We start from the raw sequence: 16,773 nt of genomic DNA, 5'->3' as shown, positions 1-16,773 counted from the left end.
TCCTCAGCTTCAGTTTAGACTGTTGCTGCATGCTGCCTCCAGCTGGAATTATGAGGTGAGCGTCTTTGTTCAGAGGTGACGCAATTTCATTGCTGTTACGCAAGAGGGAGAATGGTACTTAATGTAACTAGCTAAGGGAGCAGAAAGTTACTTTCATACGTAAAAATATGTAAACTCTGTTCTTAAAACCTGTTCTTCCTCTGCTTCCATATAAGGGATGCATTTTATGCCCTTAGCATTTTGTGAGTCTGTTAGTATCTTATAATTCTAGCTTTTAATCGCAGTGTTATACTAAGTCAACTATCTGACAAAACTTTAGTTTAGTATGTCTACTCATTTGCATTTTTCAGCCACCTAGGGTGCCACCAAGGAAGGAAGTACTGTGGTTTTTAACAGAATCTATCATCTAAAAAGCTAAGCAGACAATCCTTAGTTACAGTGCTGTCCTTTATTGCTTTATCATGTCAGTCTAGTACCCTGTTTTCCTTCATTTTGTCCAGAACTGGTAATGTTACTAGCATGTAGTCATCTTACTTACTCTTTCTGAGTGTGGATCCGGCATTAGAATTCTTTTGATCCCCAGGAATTTCTCTGATTTTTCACAGGTCATTAAAAAATAGTATCATCAGGTCAGAGATCTGCTTAGGCAACTCTTTAGGGACTCCTGAATGCTCATTTTCTGGGCCTCCAAAGTTAAACTGTTATGACTAACACATTTTTCAATTTGAATGAACTAGAAAGTATTTCATCATTGTGAGTGTAAGTAGTGATAGGACAAGGGGTAACGTCGTTAAAGTGAAAGAAGGTAGATTTAGATCAGATATTAGGAGGCAATTGTTCCCTGTGAGGGTGGTGAGGCACTGGCACAGGGTGCTCAGTGAAGCTGTGGCTGCCGCATCCCTGCCAGTGTTCAAGGCCAGGTTGGACAGGGCTTTGAGCACCCTGGCCTAGTGGAAGGTGTCCCTGCCTGTTGCAGTGGGCTTGGAACCATATGATTTTTAATGTCCCTTCCAGCCAAAACCTTTCTGTTATTATTGTAGCATCATTCTTCTTTTTGCAAAGGGACATGTCTCAGTCTCCCAGTATTCACCACTTCCATTGCTAGTTCATAAATAATTATTATTTATTGTCTTTCATTTCTCTCCTCAGTTTTCTTCATGTCCAAACTTCTGTATGTTCCTTGCTGTCTTACCAATTTTTAATTTTTTGCATCTTTAAAAAGTTATGTATTTTTTTGCTTCCAAAACAGGGTGAATTCTCAGCCAGAAATTTCTGCTTTCTCTTTCTCAGTTTTGGTACATTTAATTTTTGGCTATCTCAAAGTTTTTTGTTAAAAACTCTCCACTCATATTTAGCTGTTGTAGTTTTTAGTTTTGGTTTGTTGGGGTTTTTTAATTCTTAATTATCCTTATATTTTTTTCCAGTTTCAGTCTTTTAGAAATAAAGTATGTGCATTTATGTATGTATGTATACATATGCATGCATGCATACTTGTGCATGTGTGTTTAAGGATTGTTGTCTACTTGTCCTTGGTGAGTTTGATTCCTCGGAGATCACCGTCTTAGGCAACTTGCAACTTTTACTTCAGTGATTAAGCTTTGTTTATCAATCGTAATCCATCAATCTATGCCAGATGTTTCTGGCAGTAGTTTAATAATATCTTTATGTAAATGGTCTTTCTTTCCAAGAGTTAAACAGGACTGCTCTAAAACTTTTGAGTTACTCTTTTGGCAAAAATAGTGCGTTGAGAGATAGACCATCCCTCACATCACAAAGCCGGAACATTCCTTTATGCAGTGTGTTCTCTATGTGAAGTGAGTGGCTTGCATGAAAGCTGACTTTGTATAAAATCTGTATGCAGGTTTGTTTGAATCTGCAAAATGTCCCTTTCTGATTATGCTGCTATTTATTCTTAACCAGTCGTTGTATAAGAGAAAGTCTTGCTTCACATGAAGCACAACACTATTAATAGTAGCATGCTTGGAAATTGAAAGGAAACAGAAGTTACTGAACTTTTTTAAGAGTGTGAAATACAGGTCTTTTTAAGTCTGTTTTATCCAGGGGATCAGCAATTCCCAGATGGTGATGTGTTTAGCTCCCTCATCTGGTGCACACTGGATGTAAATGTTTCAGACCAAAAGACTTCTTCCCTTGCTTGCACTGTATTTTTGCCGGTCCATAGATTACAGACTTTCATTATGTTTTCTTTTCCTAGGCAATATGGAGAGTGATTCTAGGACTGACTGAGATCCCTAAAAGAATATACTATAAATATGCAGTTGTCATCATATTTATTCAGCTTTCTAATTATTTGTGGAATGTTCTTGTTTAGGCCAGTGGGATGTTTGTTCTGTTCTTAAAAATTACCTGGTTGCATTATGTGTCATAGCTTTCCTAAACAGAAGTTGCATTCAGCTGTAACTTGGCTTATATCTGTTCTTTTACAGCTTTTTCACTTCCAGATCTTACAGAACAGTTTGCACCTCCTGATGTTGCTCCACCGATTCTTATTAAGATAGTGGAGACCATTGAAAAGAAAGGTATGCTGAAGAACAATTTACCAAGATTATTTTTTTTTACTTACATGAGCTGAGACTGCAGAACCAGATCCAGAGCTGGCATTTCCCATTTCTAGAGCTGCTAATGCAGCTTCACAGACATGGAATAATCTCATTTAAGGTTTCTGCTCAGTGGAGTCTACTTGGACTATCTTCCTTATTTTCACTGAAGCAGGGAAGCTGTAACAGTATCTTTCACATGAAAACACTGTATTGGTGTATTCTATTCAGGTGGATTATCAGACATATTTCTCTCATACCAGTGGTGTGACACTCACCTTATGTACACAGTGAGGTTATGGTTCTATGGATAATCAAAAATTACTTAAGTGTTACCTGTTCTGTAGAAGGGGCCGTGTGTGTCTGTTGACTACATAGGGTGCCAGGAGCCACACTTGTAATGTAGAAGACTCATTTAAATCTTTGAACCTCTTAGGATGTGTCAGAACTTTTGTCATGTCCTTGTCCTATTCCTGTGAGGTGGCCTGACTCAGATTATTCACTTATTACCCAACTAAAAGACTTGGTATTTCCAGTGGGCATGCAGAGTGTCAAGGAAGATCTGGCTCTCATGTTTCTCCTGCAAGCTGTTTTCTTCCCTTAGTCTTGGCCTTCTGCAGTCAGCCTGTGGAGAGTTGTACAGAATATGTGGGACTGCTGGCAACTCTGATTTTCCTTGGCCAGCTCTTCCTGCAGACAGCAATTTGCATGTAAAAAGAGGTGTCCTACAGCCTTAAAAAGCAATCACATTCCATATGTGGTAGATGGATGCTAGTGGGAGAATGTTGCTATTTATGCTGTAGGCACTTATTTGAAGAAAACAGAAATATGTTGTATCATGGCAACAGTCACTGGAATATTAATGTATCCCATCAATTTTGTTTTGGAGGTCTGGAGTGCTCAACTTTGTATGGAACACAAGGTTCAAGCAGCTCAGCAGAATTAAGACAAATTCTTGAATGTGGTAAGTGTAGTTCTCTTCCTTAAAGCACTACTTAGAATTTGTGGTCAGACTGTTTCTCTCTTCTTTGCTTCCCTACTCTGCTTACATACATGTGCCGGCTCTGAATAATATAATTTAAAAAGATAAGTAAAAAATATTTGTAACTTTTACACTTAGTATGAAACATTTTTCAGTTTTACAGGGTTTCTTTTTTTTTCATGGTTTCACTGCATGTTTTTTTTCTAAGAATAATTATTTTAATAATTTCTTGGACACTTGCTTGTTCAAAGACTGACAATCTACCTGTACAGAGAAAAACAAGATGTTTTATCAGAAGCAAGATAGACACACTATTCCTGTAAGGCTGCAGGTTATTATTTTGAAAACAAATGTCCATTTGTTTGCATACAGTTCTCTGTGTGCAATTTTTTGGTCCAGCAGGTGGGGAGGCAATAGCTCCACATTCCATGCCTGCTACAGAGATAATACTGGAAGGCAAAGAGAATTTAATTAATGTTGCTGCAGTAGGCTGGATTCTCACGTCTGGGGCAGTAAAATGCAGCTACACGACAAGTTCCTGTGTGATGTACTGTAGGTTACCCTGCTCTTGCAGGGGGGTTGGACTAGATGATCTTTTGAGGTCCCTTCCAACCCTTGGGATTCTGTGATTCTGTAACACCCTACACCCATTCAAGTTTCCTGAAATATATTTCTTTCTCTTTTTCGGACTCTTTATTTCTGCTTCAGGCCAGAATATACTGGCATGGCAACGCTGTCACAGTGTGACAGATCAGGAGATGATGTAGAAGTGCTTGACCACACCTTTGCAAGTTGGGTCGCAGTGTCAAGTGTGAGCTTCCACTTGCAGAAGAAAGCACAAAAATACAAAATGAAACTGGTTACATGCCATGTTGCTAAAGGGACACAAAGAAGGCAAATTCAAACTGTGAATTAGCTCTCTTTATTTCTAGTAATTGCAATTATTAACAAAATGAACAACGGCTGATAATAGGAGTTGTCTGTTCCTTCAAATCAAAAGAACATCCTCTCCTGATGGTGGTGGGAGTGAAGTAAGTATATGAGTGCAAGCAGGGAGAGGAGATGTGCATGCGATGCTAGCAACCTAAGCTGTATTTTTAGTATTGCAGTTTCTCAGTCCAATTAAATCCAGATTTTCTATGGCACCAGTATGGATGTATCTCTTAATTTATCTGAGTCCCTTTTTAAATCTCTAAACTGAGGTGTACCTTTATGGAAGGTTCATCTGTCTCCTGAGATCAAGAACATGTTTACATGTTTTTTTATTTAAAATGTAATTACATTTGGCAAAATGAAACAGGACTTTATTCTTTAATAACAGTGTATCTTTGCAGGTTCTCTTTAAGATACCATCGGAACCTTCCAGGACAGAGCTGGGGCAGTGTGTGGGTGTCTAGATATATGGATAAAGACAGATCTCATCTCCTCTGCCTATTGTCTTTGAATTAGCAGAGCACTAATTCAGAGCACAAAGTTGGCTTGGGTCTCAAAGTTGTGAAGTGCATTAGCATGGTGTTCTGCTTGTGGATAAAATGTTCCCCATATTAACTGGACAACTGCCCGTTAGCTCCAATACAGTACTATCTAGGCAGTGGCAATCCCAGGCAAAGCTACAGATTGGGCAGGGAAGTGACTGAGAGCAGCCCTGCAGAGAAGGACTTGGTGGTGTTGGTCTTAACATGAGAAACTTAACATGAGCCGGCTTCAGTGTGCACTTGCAGCCCAGAAAGCCAACCATATCCTGGGCTGCATCAAAAGGAGCATGACCAGCAGGTCAAAGGAGGTGATCCTGCCCCTCTGCTCTGCTCTTGTGAGACCCCACTTGGAGTATTGTGTGCAGTTCTGGTGTCCTCAACATAAAGAAGGACATGGAACTGTTGGAACAAGTCCAGAGGAGGGCCGCCAGGATGATGAGGGGCTGGAGCACCTTCCATATGAAGACAGGCTGAGAAAGCTGGGACTGTTGAGCTTGGAGGAGAGAAGGCTGCATGGAGACCTCACAGTAGCCTTCCAGTATCTGAAGGGGGCTTACAAGGATGCTGGAGAAGACTCCTCATTAGGGACTATAGGACAACGATTAATGGATTTAAACAGGGGAAGTTCAGGTCAGATATAAGGAAGAAATTCTTTACTGTGAGGATGGTGAGGCACTGGAACAGGTTGCCCAAAGAACTGGTAAATGACCCATCCCTGGCAGTGTTCAAGGCCAGCTTGGACAGAGCCTTGGGTGACGTGGTACAGGGTGAGGTGTCCCTGCCCATGGCAGGGGTGTTGGAGCTAGATGATCTTAAAGTCCTTTCCAACCCAAACTATTCTATGATTCTGCGATTTTGACACATAATTGCTTTTCATGCCCACACCGCAAGTTTTTTATCATGTGAGCTATAATTATTTTTTTTTCTCATGCAAATTCCTTGGTGTCTGGTAAAATTGAGCTCCTACTGCAAGCCTTCCTTTGGGGAAACCAGAAATGAGGTGGAGTATCACTGAGTTTCTCACTACCCCTTCTTGGCTGCCCATTTTTTACGGTGTGAGTAGGTACACTACATATCTGATTCTTATACCTCTCTGTCAAATTTGGATCAAACTGGCCAAATAGATTCAGCAGTTACTTTACAAGGGACTTGGCTAGCCTAAAAAAGTTGGTCAGCATTAATACCTGTAAATTCTTGTACCAAATGTATCTTTCTGTAAGCATTTAGGAGTTTACTGCACAAGAGTTTGTTTTAAGATTAACCCTAATCTTGCTTGCAGTAAGTAAGCATTTGTGTATTTTCCTGTTTTTATTTGTGCTGCTGCTATTCCTTGCTCCAGCACTAACAAGTAGTTCTTTATGTGACACTTCCAAGCCTTAGCCCAAGTCATAACCATCCTGGAAGGGTATCAGGTTTTGCAAGGTATATACTAACAGCTGCATAACACACCAAGCACCAAGTTCTGCACGTGTGTATTTGTTTTGACTTGCTCACATGAGTATTTACAGACTTGGAGCCCCAGGTTGTTAATCAAACTTCCAATTGTAATAGAAGTAGCTGTCAATAGAGAAGCTGCATTTACCCAAACCATTGATTAATACTTACTTCATACACAAAGTATTTACAGGTAAAACAGAGAGCTGTTAAAAATATTCTGATATTCCATAGCATTGCCAACATGCAGCAAAGTCACTAACTACTGTTATTCTGAGTTCAGCCCTGTGCTGTATGTGACAGAAGGCCACACACAGTTGTGGAAACCATCTGGTTCATCAGATGTCAAAGGCCTGGCCATGCTGTTGAGCACTGTGTGTTCTTCATCTCGGAAATATTTCTTGGTGTCTTGCACTCTTTCTTGTAATTTGCTCCCCATACACCAGATAGAAGTTAGCAGTTTTGGATTGGTATAATACCATGAGTTTGTGTATTTTTTCCAGTTCCTAATGTCTAAAAAGTATGTTGCTCTTTCCCTCTAGATGCTTCTTCACTGGATTTAGAGACATTTGATGTGCACACTTTATCAGATGCTCTCAAGAGGTATCTCCTGGACCTGCCAAATCCCATCATTCCAGCAGCTGTTTACAGTGACATGATTTCTGTAGCTCAAGGTATGATTATCACATCATTTCAAATGTTAGGCAAAAAAGCTGTTATTAGGATTCTGAATAGCCAGTGGTCTAGCTGTCACCCACAGAACCAGAAGGATTCTGCACAACCTGGCAGCATTTCAGAAAACATATATACCTTCACCACTTTTAATAAAAGCTGTTTCAATTCAGATGTAGACATGCATTATTTAGTTACCTATTTAGGTAAATATAATGGAAAATATATGGGATAACACAGTTCTCTTCATTTTAGTAAGCAGAATGACTATAGAAGAACTGGGGCGAAAAATCAAGGACTTATCTGTATGCAGAAAGCTAATTTTTAACTTTTTATCAGTGCTGACAAAGTAAATGTATTAGAGGTCATGGCATTCTGCAGTATGTTGGAAGTTGCAGCTTATGAAGTGAGAAATATATACATGTAAGATTCATCATCTACAGTGGTCATTTAAAACAAGTACAGGTTACAGGCTTTCAGCATGTGGACCAAATAGTCTGTTATATATCTCAGGACAGGATATTGTTACTGGTAACCTTCAAAGTCACAACAGCACCTGTGAGACTTATCTAGTGCATCTCAGAATTACCCAATCATGTGTGACACTAAACATAAGGCAGACTTCTACCAGTACACTGTGAACACATTGTGGTTTTTACCAAAATGTGTATCTGTTTCCGCTTGACTTTTAAACGCTTGTTCTCTACTCTTGCCTGAGCCATTTCACTTTTTTGAAAAGGAGAAAGAAGTCTTACTGCACTAATGAAGGACAGAATTTTTATTTTTTTTTTCCTCTAAAACTGATGCTTCTAAAGGAGCCATATGTAGTTTCATTTTACTTGTTGAATGCTCATGTGCTGATACTAAGAGCCTTTTATCTCTTTGCTTGCAGAAGTGCAGAGCTCAGAGGAGTATGCTCAGTTGCTGAAGAAACTCATCAGATCTCCAAATTTACCTCCCCAGTATTGGCTCACACTCCAGTATTTGCTCAAACATTTCCTCAGAGTTTGTCAAGCTTCCAGCAAAAATCTTTTGAATGCAAGGTCTCTGGCTGAAATTTTCAGCCCTCTGCTTTTCAAATTTCAGATAGCAAGGTACGTGTGTCGTCTGTATTCTGTTTTGTACTGTACATATGGGTTAGTTTTACATAAGGGTAAGTTCAATAAATTAATTTACTGACCTTCTAATGTGGAGGGCAGTTCTGTAAATTTTTTGAATTTCCTTTTTTCTTATAATTTTAACAAACATTGACATTTTTTTGTAGTTCTTACTGCTTAAACTATCTTTTTCAGCTCTGATAATACTGAATATCACATAAAAATCCTAGAGGTTTTAATCACAAGTGAATGGAATGAGAGACAGCCCGTACCAGGTAAAAACTATTTCTAATTAAAAAAGTTATATACAGTTGTTTTCTTAAATATGAAATTCAACCTAAGGACAGTAAATGCTCATAATTTTTCTTTTTTAATAAAAATCCCCAGGTTTCAATCAGATATTTGATAGGAGGAAGGCAGAGTTGCTGACTCTTTACAAAGGAAATTGTTAACTCAAGATTTCATAGGTTAGTTTAAAGTAAATCCTTTTACAGCTTATTAACAGAGAATATCCAAAAAAAGGATAGGGTGATAGGTAACAGAAAATTGGGCAGGCTGTAGCTTTCCTGCCTCTCTATTCAAAGTACGAGGTAAAGTTCATGGCAGTAGGATTTGTAGAGATGCTTAAGATTTGAAGAGCTAGAGCACAGCAGCAGTAAAATGCCTTATTTCTCCTGCTTATAGGTGGGTGCATTGATTAATCCCCTTCCTCAGCTTCTGAAGACTAATTTAAAATGGCTAAGATTTTTGTTCCTACTGCTGTGAAATGGAAGGCTTTTTCAACCTTGCCGGCTGTAATATTTAGGAACCTTTCCCTAATATTTTGTCCATCTGTTTTCAGCTACTTTATACCTATTTGGTTTATTCCATTTTTGTCAAAATCATTAAGCAGGCATTTCCAGAACCACTGTGTGTTTTTCTTCTTCACACTTCATAACAACCAGGAGAGGCCAAACTTGTATGACTAATGGTCCTATTTTACTAAGAATCAGCAAATAACTGCTAGTTGTTAAAGAATTCTTGTCTTTGTCACCTGCTACAAGCCTGAAAAGGCAAAATACATTGTTGAATTCTCTACTCTTCTAAGGAGCTTGCAGGTAGCATTTTTTAAATTACATGTTTGTAGCTGCCTTAAGAGTGTATACATTTATATGGCTAGAGACAATGGTTGGGATGTTACAAAGGTAAAGTCAGCGGTGAGAGTTTCTTGACTTTCAAAGTGATGAGTTTCTTAAGTTGCACTTAAGAGATCAGTTGGTTGCATATCTTCCTGAGTTGCTTCATGTGAGGGAGGTATAAAAGTGAAAGATGTTGGTGTTAGAACTACTAAAGAGGACTCTTGAGAGTATCATTGGGGCACTTGAAGAATGTGGCTCTATCCATCAGTTTTATGGGGTTTGACTCTTAGTAGAACATTTGGACATTTACTAAGCTGAAAAAACCCTCAGATACAAATTTTGAAGCTTTGTAGTTCTGTGGTTAGCTATCCACTGCTCTTAGTTCTGTAAAACACTTGAATGATTTTCAAAAGTTGAGTCCTGATAGAATGTTACATAAGTTCACAGGATTAGGACACAAGTCTGGTTTTCACACCAAAATTACTCGGTGACCGATCATTTGAAGTGCTCTTGTTTTTTAGTCCTCATAGAAGACTCTTAGGCTGTATCTTTCAAAATTACCATCCTCACGATTATTGCTTGTAGTGGCTCAAGTTTCCATAAAAATTGTTTAGAGACACTGTAATAAAAGGAAGATTCCTGGAAGAGATAACTTATTTGTCATCTAAGTGTTCTGAGAATTACAATCTGTAATAGAATTTTAGAAGTGCAGAAGTTAAGAGGTTTTAAGTAGAAAGAATCTTGTTGAAAATAATGGAATGACAACTAAGGGGTAGCCCAGAAGCCAGTCCTGCCTGGTTTCTTCTATTTTTCACAGGCTGGAGTGATAGCTTCTACTTCTGTTATTCTCAAGCCTGGATGAAAACACTCTGTCTAAAATGAGCTGTGCATGAAGTTTTATTGGTATATTACGCAGTACATAGATATATTTAGTGTCATGTTGGAGATAACTTAATAGAAGGAAATCTTTGCACAACTGTGGGGTTTTTTCTTAGCACATCACCCACTAATTATCTTTCTTGCCTCAAAGCAATAGAAAGTATGCAGTTGGACTGTATATCTATCTTAAGATTAGTGTCTTAAACTGGGTATCTTTAATTGGACATCTTACAGCTAGAGTGATGCTTTGCACAGATAATGCAAAAACTGGGGTTACTCCCAAGCCATTACTTGATTTTTTTTCATTACAGGACAACTCCAGGCTGATTTCTTTTCTCGCTGTCAGTGTTCAACAGCAAATGATGCATCTTATTTTGTGAATTAGAATAGTTCTTAGCCTTCAGCAAAAGTTGAAGTACCAAAGTTGAAGTACCTGTTGTGCCTATGTGTGTACTAGGTGAAGACAAAATAATGTTGCAGGAGAAGTAAGATTGGAGAAATGGCTGGTGTTTTGAGCAATTGGTAGCCAGATCCATTTTCTGATTCCTGTCTCATTCTTCAAGTTTATCATTAGGATAGCTGAAAGATGGTGGGCAAGCTAGGTGATGTAGCATCCTGTTTTAACACCCCAATTTAATGAACAGCCAGCCACACATGCTTTAATTTAAAGAATAATGCTGATTTAACACTCAGAAAAAAAGTTCATGTAGCTAAATATGCCATTCAGAACAATATCATTTGAAGAAAATATCTTAATTGTAACCGATACTAGCTAACAGTGCTGCTTATGTCTCACAGACTCTCATACATCATACAGAATATTGAAAAATAGGCTATATTTGCAGCTATAGAAGACTGGATCTTTTTTTTCAGTTCATTTTCATGGATCATAAAGGCTCCCAGCTTTTCCCTCTGGAGGAGGCCTGCCTTGGATGCCAGTCTGAGTTGTCCATGGGGCCTGATGCAGTCTGTGCAGTGCAGTCAATTTGGAGCTGGTGTCTGGGAGGGCAGGTCATACGTAGGAAGGTGTTGTGATGGGAGAGCTCGGAAGTGATTTTCAGGGAGAACTCAGGGAGATGGGGGTCTTTTTAGAGTCAGGGTGTGTTAAAATGTGTGGAGTGGCTTTGGGTGTGTGAGATTAATGTCTTTCATATCACAGAAAGGCAAAGAGGAAAGGGGACATGGTGTGAGAGCGAAGGAACATGGCTCTGCTGGTGGAAAGGCTGGTGAGGAGCAGAGGGAGAACTACCACCCCTCCCAGAAGGAGCTGCTGTGCTGTATCTATGAGTTGAAGCCTCTAATGGCCTATGCACTAACTCAAGCTGAGCTGCTCCATCTACACTGTCTATCCTAGTTTATTCCTGTTTCCCAGGCATATAAATAACACTGTAAATAATAGCTCAAGCTATGAAATATTGGAGTTTTAAGCATGAAGATGTAGGGTTTACTCTCACGGGGTCATAGCTAAAAGTAAGGTAATAAGACTGCCTTATATGTAACTGCTCAAATACTGGGGATGGGTTGAGAGTCTGGGCAGTAGACACTTTGCTTTTAGCTGCACAAAATATTAGCAAGCGTACTATCATGACAGCCAGCACCAGGGAGTGTGAAGGCCAGCCTTGTTCCTTCCTCTTGGAATCCAACACAGAGCTCTGCTGGACTGCTGTGGTGGTCAGGCTCAGCCCATAGTCCTGTTGGTTTTGCCTTAGGGACACAAAAAATGTTGTAGAAACACTGTCCCTTGTCAGGACTTTCCTGCGTCACATCATGGTCTGTGCTGGACTGTGAGCAGCGCTGTGCACGGTTTGGGGCTTGCAGCAGGCAGTCTGTCTCCGGGAGAGCTTGTGCTGCAGAGGGATGTTGCGCGTCCGCCTATCACCCGGCAGAGGGCTCCCCTTCTAAGCTAATAAACTCAGGCTTTGTACCTGCTTCAGAGGACAGCAAAATGCTTTATTAATCATCAGACTTAGGAATGCTGCTGTATTCTTGGTTTTGATAGTAGTATATGCTTTATGTTTCTCAATACCCAGTTGAAATATATTTAGTAAAACTGAAACAACATGTACGACATTACTAGAATTTTGTACTGACTGATAACATGTGTGTGGTTTTGTATTTAAGTATATGTTACACACAGCAAGCCTATTAAACCTTCATACGTCATTTTGGGGGGAGGGGGGGATGGGGGGAAAAAAGCTTTATAGGTAGAAGAACGCCAAGTATGACTGCAAAAAACATAGTAGGCTGATTAATTTCTGCAAATATAAATCAATAGATTCAGTTGACACCACTCAAGGTTTTGAAATTGAAATTTACATTTAATAAGTAATTAAGATAGAGCAATTGTGTGACAATGCAACTGTGTGCATGCCGGTATGTGTTTTTGACAAGACACTCGATTCCTTTCTTTAGAATGATTAGGAACTAATTTTTGCATGAGGCACTGGAATACAAAAAGAATAAAGTAAAATAAAATTTACTTGGGAAAAAGCCTTATCTTTTATCTCTGTGTTGGTACCTGTGCTTTTTAAAATCATAAACAATTCAGTGAACCAAGTTTGGGTTGTCTTCTCTTCTTTGAAAGTATGCTTGCTGTGTATTGCCTCCCTATAAACCAAGAAGTGTTATCAACCCCTTCTGTGATTTTAACAGTAAACAGGAGACATAGCAGTTACTGTCAGAAGTTGGATTAGTGCAGAAACACAGGTTACTATCTCTGTTTGAAGTAGGCTGTACATTTATGATTGTGCTGCATTGAATTGCATACAGAACTGACAATTGTTCAAGCAGGCAATGGCTAAAATGGGAAAAGTAGGGGGTTGTTATGGGTGAAGCTAATCAATCAACTGTAACATCAAAAATGTACTGCAGATATTTGGAGTTTCATTATTAGGTATAAGTGGTATTTTGTAGCATAGGAGGATTTTGGTAGGTAAAGTATTCAGGAGGTGAACACTTTACAATAGCATTTGACTGCCTTAAGGAGCATAAGCAAATCTCAAGGGATGCAGCTACTAGAAGTTCTCACAGTTTCCAACAGGAGGGAGGAAAATATTAATGCTCAGCTCTTCTTTCTCTGAACTAAATCTTGTGGTCTGCTTCTCTTTTCACTTTGAATTTATTTCCTTGTAAAAGTATGGCTGGCAGAGGTGTTAACCCCTGTAGGCAAAGGGGAGTGGGCTTTTCAGTTGCCGCTCTGTTCAGCCAGTCTGATCTCCACCAAACACTAAGGCAAGAAAAAAAAAATATTCCCAAACTGCTCCCTCTCTATGTAGTCCCTTTTCATGCCTGCCTGCCCAAGAAATGAGCAGCCCTGGTGTACTGCAAAACACCAAGGATATGGGCAGGTGTTTTTTCTACTATTTTCAGTTTATAGGGAATGGATAAAATGCTGCACAGCATCACGCCAGGGGTCTTCAAGCAGCACCTGTATTTGTGATCCAGCATGAGTGTGTAAGAAGTGATACTGTGCTTGGAAGCAGGCTATTCTGCCTGCACAGGGCTGTTCAGAGAGGTGCAGCTCTTTTCAAGAAAGATTTTTATTTTGCTTTTTTTCTAGCAGTGTTAGGAAGCCACTTCCTGCATTTGGCTGTTCATGGCAATTTTATCAACTTTAAGACTGCACTCAGCAGCCAGTGACAGAGACTATTTTAGGACCTCTTACAATGGTCTTCTCATTTACTTAGCTAAAATGAGAAAGTTAGCTATGCATTGGCCACTTGTTAGCTGATGACAACTTTTACTTTGAATCTGGGCCCCCCCTCCCCCACCTGAAATCCCTGGCTCAGCAAATATTTGAACCTGCCCAAGTTAATCATGAAACTGAGATCTTTATCAGCGAGAGACGTGCGAGCTACTGAGGGTGGTGGTTTCTTTCTTTTTTTTTTTTTCTTTCCACAGTACTAAAGTCAGGTTCACTTTTTAATGATGAACCAGAGTAAGTGGATACCTCCTGCACAGCACAGAGCTCTGAGCAGTTGAGAGAGAAGGCTTGGATTTTCTCACTGCATGTTACAGCTCTTTTAGAGATTTTTATGGAACATTGGCAGAGCAGCCTTTTTCCAGATTTTTTTTTCCTTCATTGCTTCAGAGAAGCTTCCTAGTAAAAGGAGGTTTTGGGGGTATTTTTTAAGGAAGATTTTTTGTAAGAGGAAACCAAATCATTTTTCAGGTTATTGGATTGTATTTTCAGGCTGTATTACAAGGGCGAGCGTTTGTGATGCATAATTTACAAAGTAAGTGATTTTGAATTTCTTTGTGTGTTTTCTTCATCACCTCGTGGAAGTACTGTACTGTAACTGATTACTAGGTAGAGCTTTCATGGTCTTAAGACATGTCAATGAAAGTGGGGTATCTCAGTACCTCTCCAGGTTACCTAGAGAATGTGGAATTGCCTATCTGCCTCCTGTCTTTTCTTGCCTGAAGCTAGGTTAGTCTGAGCTGAGCACTAATCTGATTATACAAGTGTGGGCAGTCCAAAATTTGGCCACCAGTGAAACCCTGGAGAAGTAACTGTTCCTGAAAGCCTTTATTCAAAGGAATAAAATATCCTACTGATCCCACATGAGATCTAAATGCAGCAGTGTAGTCTCTGTAGGAAATCTTTATAACTTGATTTAAATAATTACCTTGGTAACTCAACTGTTTGGGTAGCAGGTGGGCTAACCCTCCAAGTTCAGTGTTTGGGCTTGTGTCTGGGGTGATTTTAAGTATCCTATTTCATTTTGGAAATGGAAGGAATCTTTAGAGCATGTCTACCTAAACAGGGAGGGGAGTCTACTTCAGAACGAATTTAAGGTTGTTAATGTATAAAGCAAGCTATCATGCATTTTTTTTGTAGCTGTTGGTACTCCAGACATGTTCTTGTATGTTGATGCTTGTCTAAAAGGGGTAAGCTGCTGAGCGGCACAGAGGGGTGTAGATATGTGTGAAATATTTGGGAAGGATATAAATTGTGTTAATTTTTTTTAATGAGTATTTGTGAGAGAGAGCGTATTTCAGCTGCACCAGGCTTTCTTATGATGTAGGCACAGATAGTTGCTACAGCTACTCTTTGTTGTGGTTATTTTTGGTATCTGGTTTTCTGCCCCCATAGATTATAGAGAGTATGAAGCATTCACATTGTTTCACATAGCATGCTGCTGTGGAATTAATAGTCTATTCTGTGCATGTTTCTTCCAAGAGGTCTGAGAGAGTTATAGTCTGTGATGGGGGGAGTTAAGAAGGAATATTTCTAAACGGTAGGAGGACACTAGTGACATAAAGTCAAGTGAGGAATGAGACACTGACAAGGGACTCTTGCCTTTAAAAATAATTAACTTGATAAATATCTCAATGAGAACAGGGTAGAGAAACAGTGTGAAAAGGCAGACTAAATCTTGTATCCTGACAGACTGGCTTTTTATGTTCAGCAAAATTACTTCTCAAGATCTTGCATAGTTTTGACTTTCTTCCACGATTTATGCAAGTCTACTGAATGTAAGATTACAATATTTGGGGTTTAGATTAAAAAAAGGAGTTAGTCTAGATCAACTGTAATTGTAATTGTATTTTATTACAAAATGATATGGGGGGAGAAGATATCTCTGCACTTAGCACATTTTATATAATAATATCAAGTAGGTCAGACCTGAATGTCCATTAAAATAATAGAAATCTGCACAATTTAAAAACATAATCCATGTTTCATTATGTGGCGATACATATGCCTCTGTATGTATGTGTAAACTGAATGTGTAATACACATACACACAGAGTCATGCTCTTTTCCCTTCTGCATCTTTAAGATGTGCAAGAAGTCCAAAAGCCTTTTAAAGCTTTTTGAATGGTAAACTTCAGGCATCCAAGCAGGAGAGTGCAGCTGAGATGTGACCGACCTACTTCTAAAGGGAGCTGTGTGTGAGTGTGCATGTGTTGTGTGCGCCTGTGTGTAAGAGCTACGTGCTGCAGCATATCAGCCTTTTGTCATCCTGCCAGGATTGGACTGTACCATGCTGTAAAGTTAGGAAAATGAGACGGGAACAGGGGCGAGGAGAGCCCAGTTGCTCCTTTTCTTTTTAATACCAGGTTTATATTGCAGTTCTGCTAAATGTACATTCTTTCTGAAACTGAAATTGTCTTAAGATTAATGTAGAACAAAATGAGGAAACAGGAGTGGTCTGGTGACATTATTTTGACATGATTGGCTGAAGATTATGATGTAATAGGTTACAGTGCAGCCCCTTATAGGTTTTAAAATGAATTCCAAGACACCATTACAAAGAGAGCCTGACTCTTTTCTTGAATCTGAGCTCACTCAGTGAAACTTATACAAATGTACAATACTGTCTGGAATATGGAAGAACTGGATATAGAATATCCTAAGACAGATATAAATTGTGGCACAGACTTGATGTTTTACATAGAAATGGATCCTCCAGGTAAAACTGCCTTATTATGGAAGACTTAATTCATTTTGGTCTTTACAGTAGCTGCTGAAAAATTTTTAGTGGATATGTAGGATTTCTTTACTTTGTTATTAATGCAAATAGTTTTTTTCTTTTTTTTTCTTTTTTCATA

General features: G+C 39.1%; 1 protein-coding gene across 4 annotated transcripts in view; it reads left to right on the top strand.

The window, feature by feature from the left end:
• Positions 1-16,773, top strand: part of PIK3R1 (phosphoinositide-3-kinase regulatory subunit 1) — a 64,143-nt gene that overhangs the window by 34,909 nt on the left and 12,461 nt on the right. For 2 of the 4 annotated variants that reach the window (XM_065661308.1, XM_065661309.1), the window contains 5 exons: positions 2,448-2,540; positions 3,448-3,522; positions 6,992-7,123; positions 8,014-8,215; positions 8,414-8,493. In XM_065661308.1, the coding sequence (XP_065517380.1) occupies positions 2,448-2,540; positions 3,448-3,522; positions 6,992-7,123; positions 8,014-8,215; positions 8,414-8,493 (582 nt within the window). Of the gene's footprint in view, positions 1-2,447; positions 2,541-3,447; positions 3,523-6,991; positions 7,124-8,013; positions 8,216-8,413; positions 8,494-14,159; positions 14,451-16,503; positions 16,635-16,773 lie in introns of those variants that run through there. The other 2 variants (XM_065661311.1, XM_065661310.1) reach the window with 2 other exon arrangements.

This window comes from Lathamus discolor, chromosome Z, assembly GCF_037157495.1.
Source record: "Lathamus discolor isolate bLatDis1 chromosome Z, bLatDis1.hap1, whole genome shotgun sequence".
In the NCBI taxonomy this organism is placed as follows: Eukaryota; Metazoa; Chordata; class Aves; order Psittaciformes; family Psittacidae; genus Lathamus; species Lathamus discolor.
This window is presented reverse-complemented; position numbering and strand designations above follow the sequence as displayed.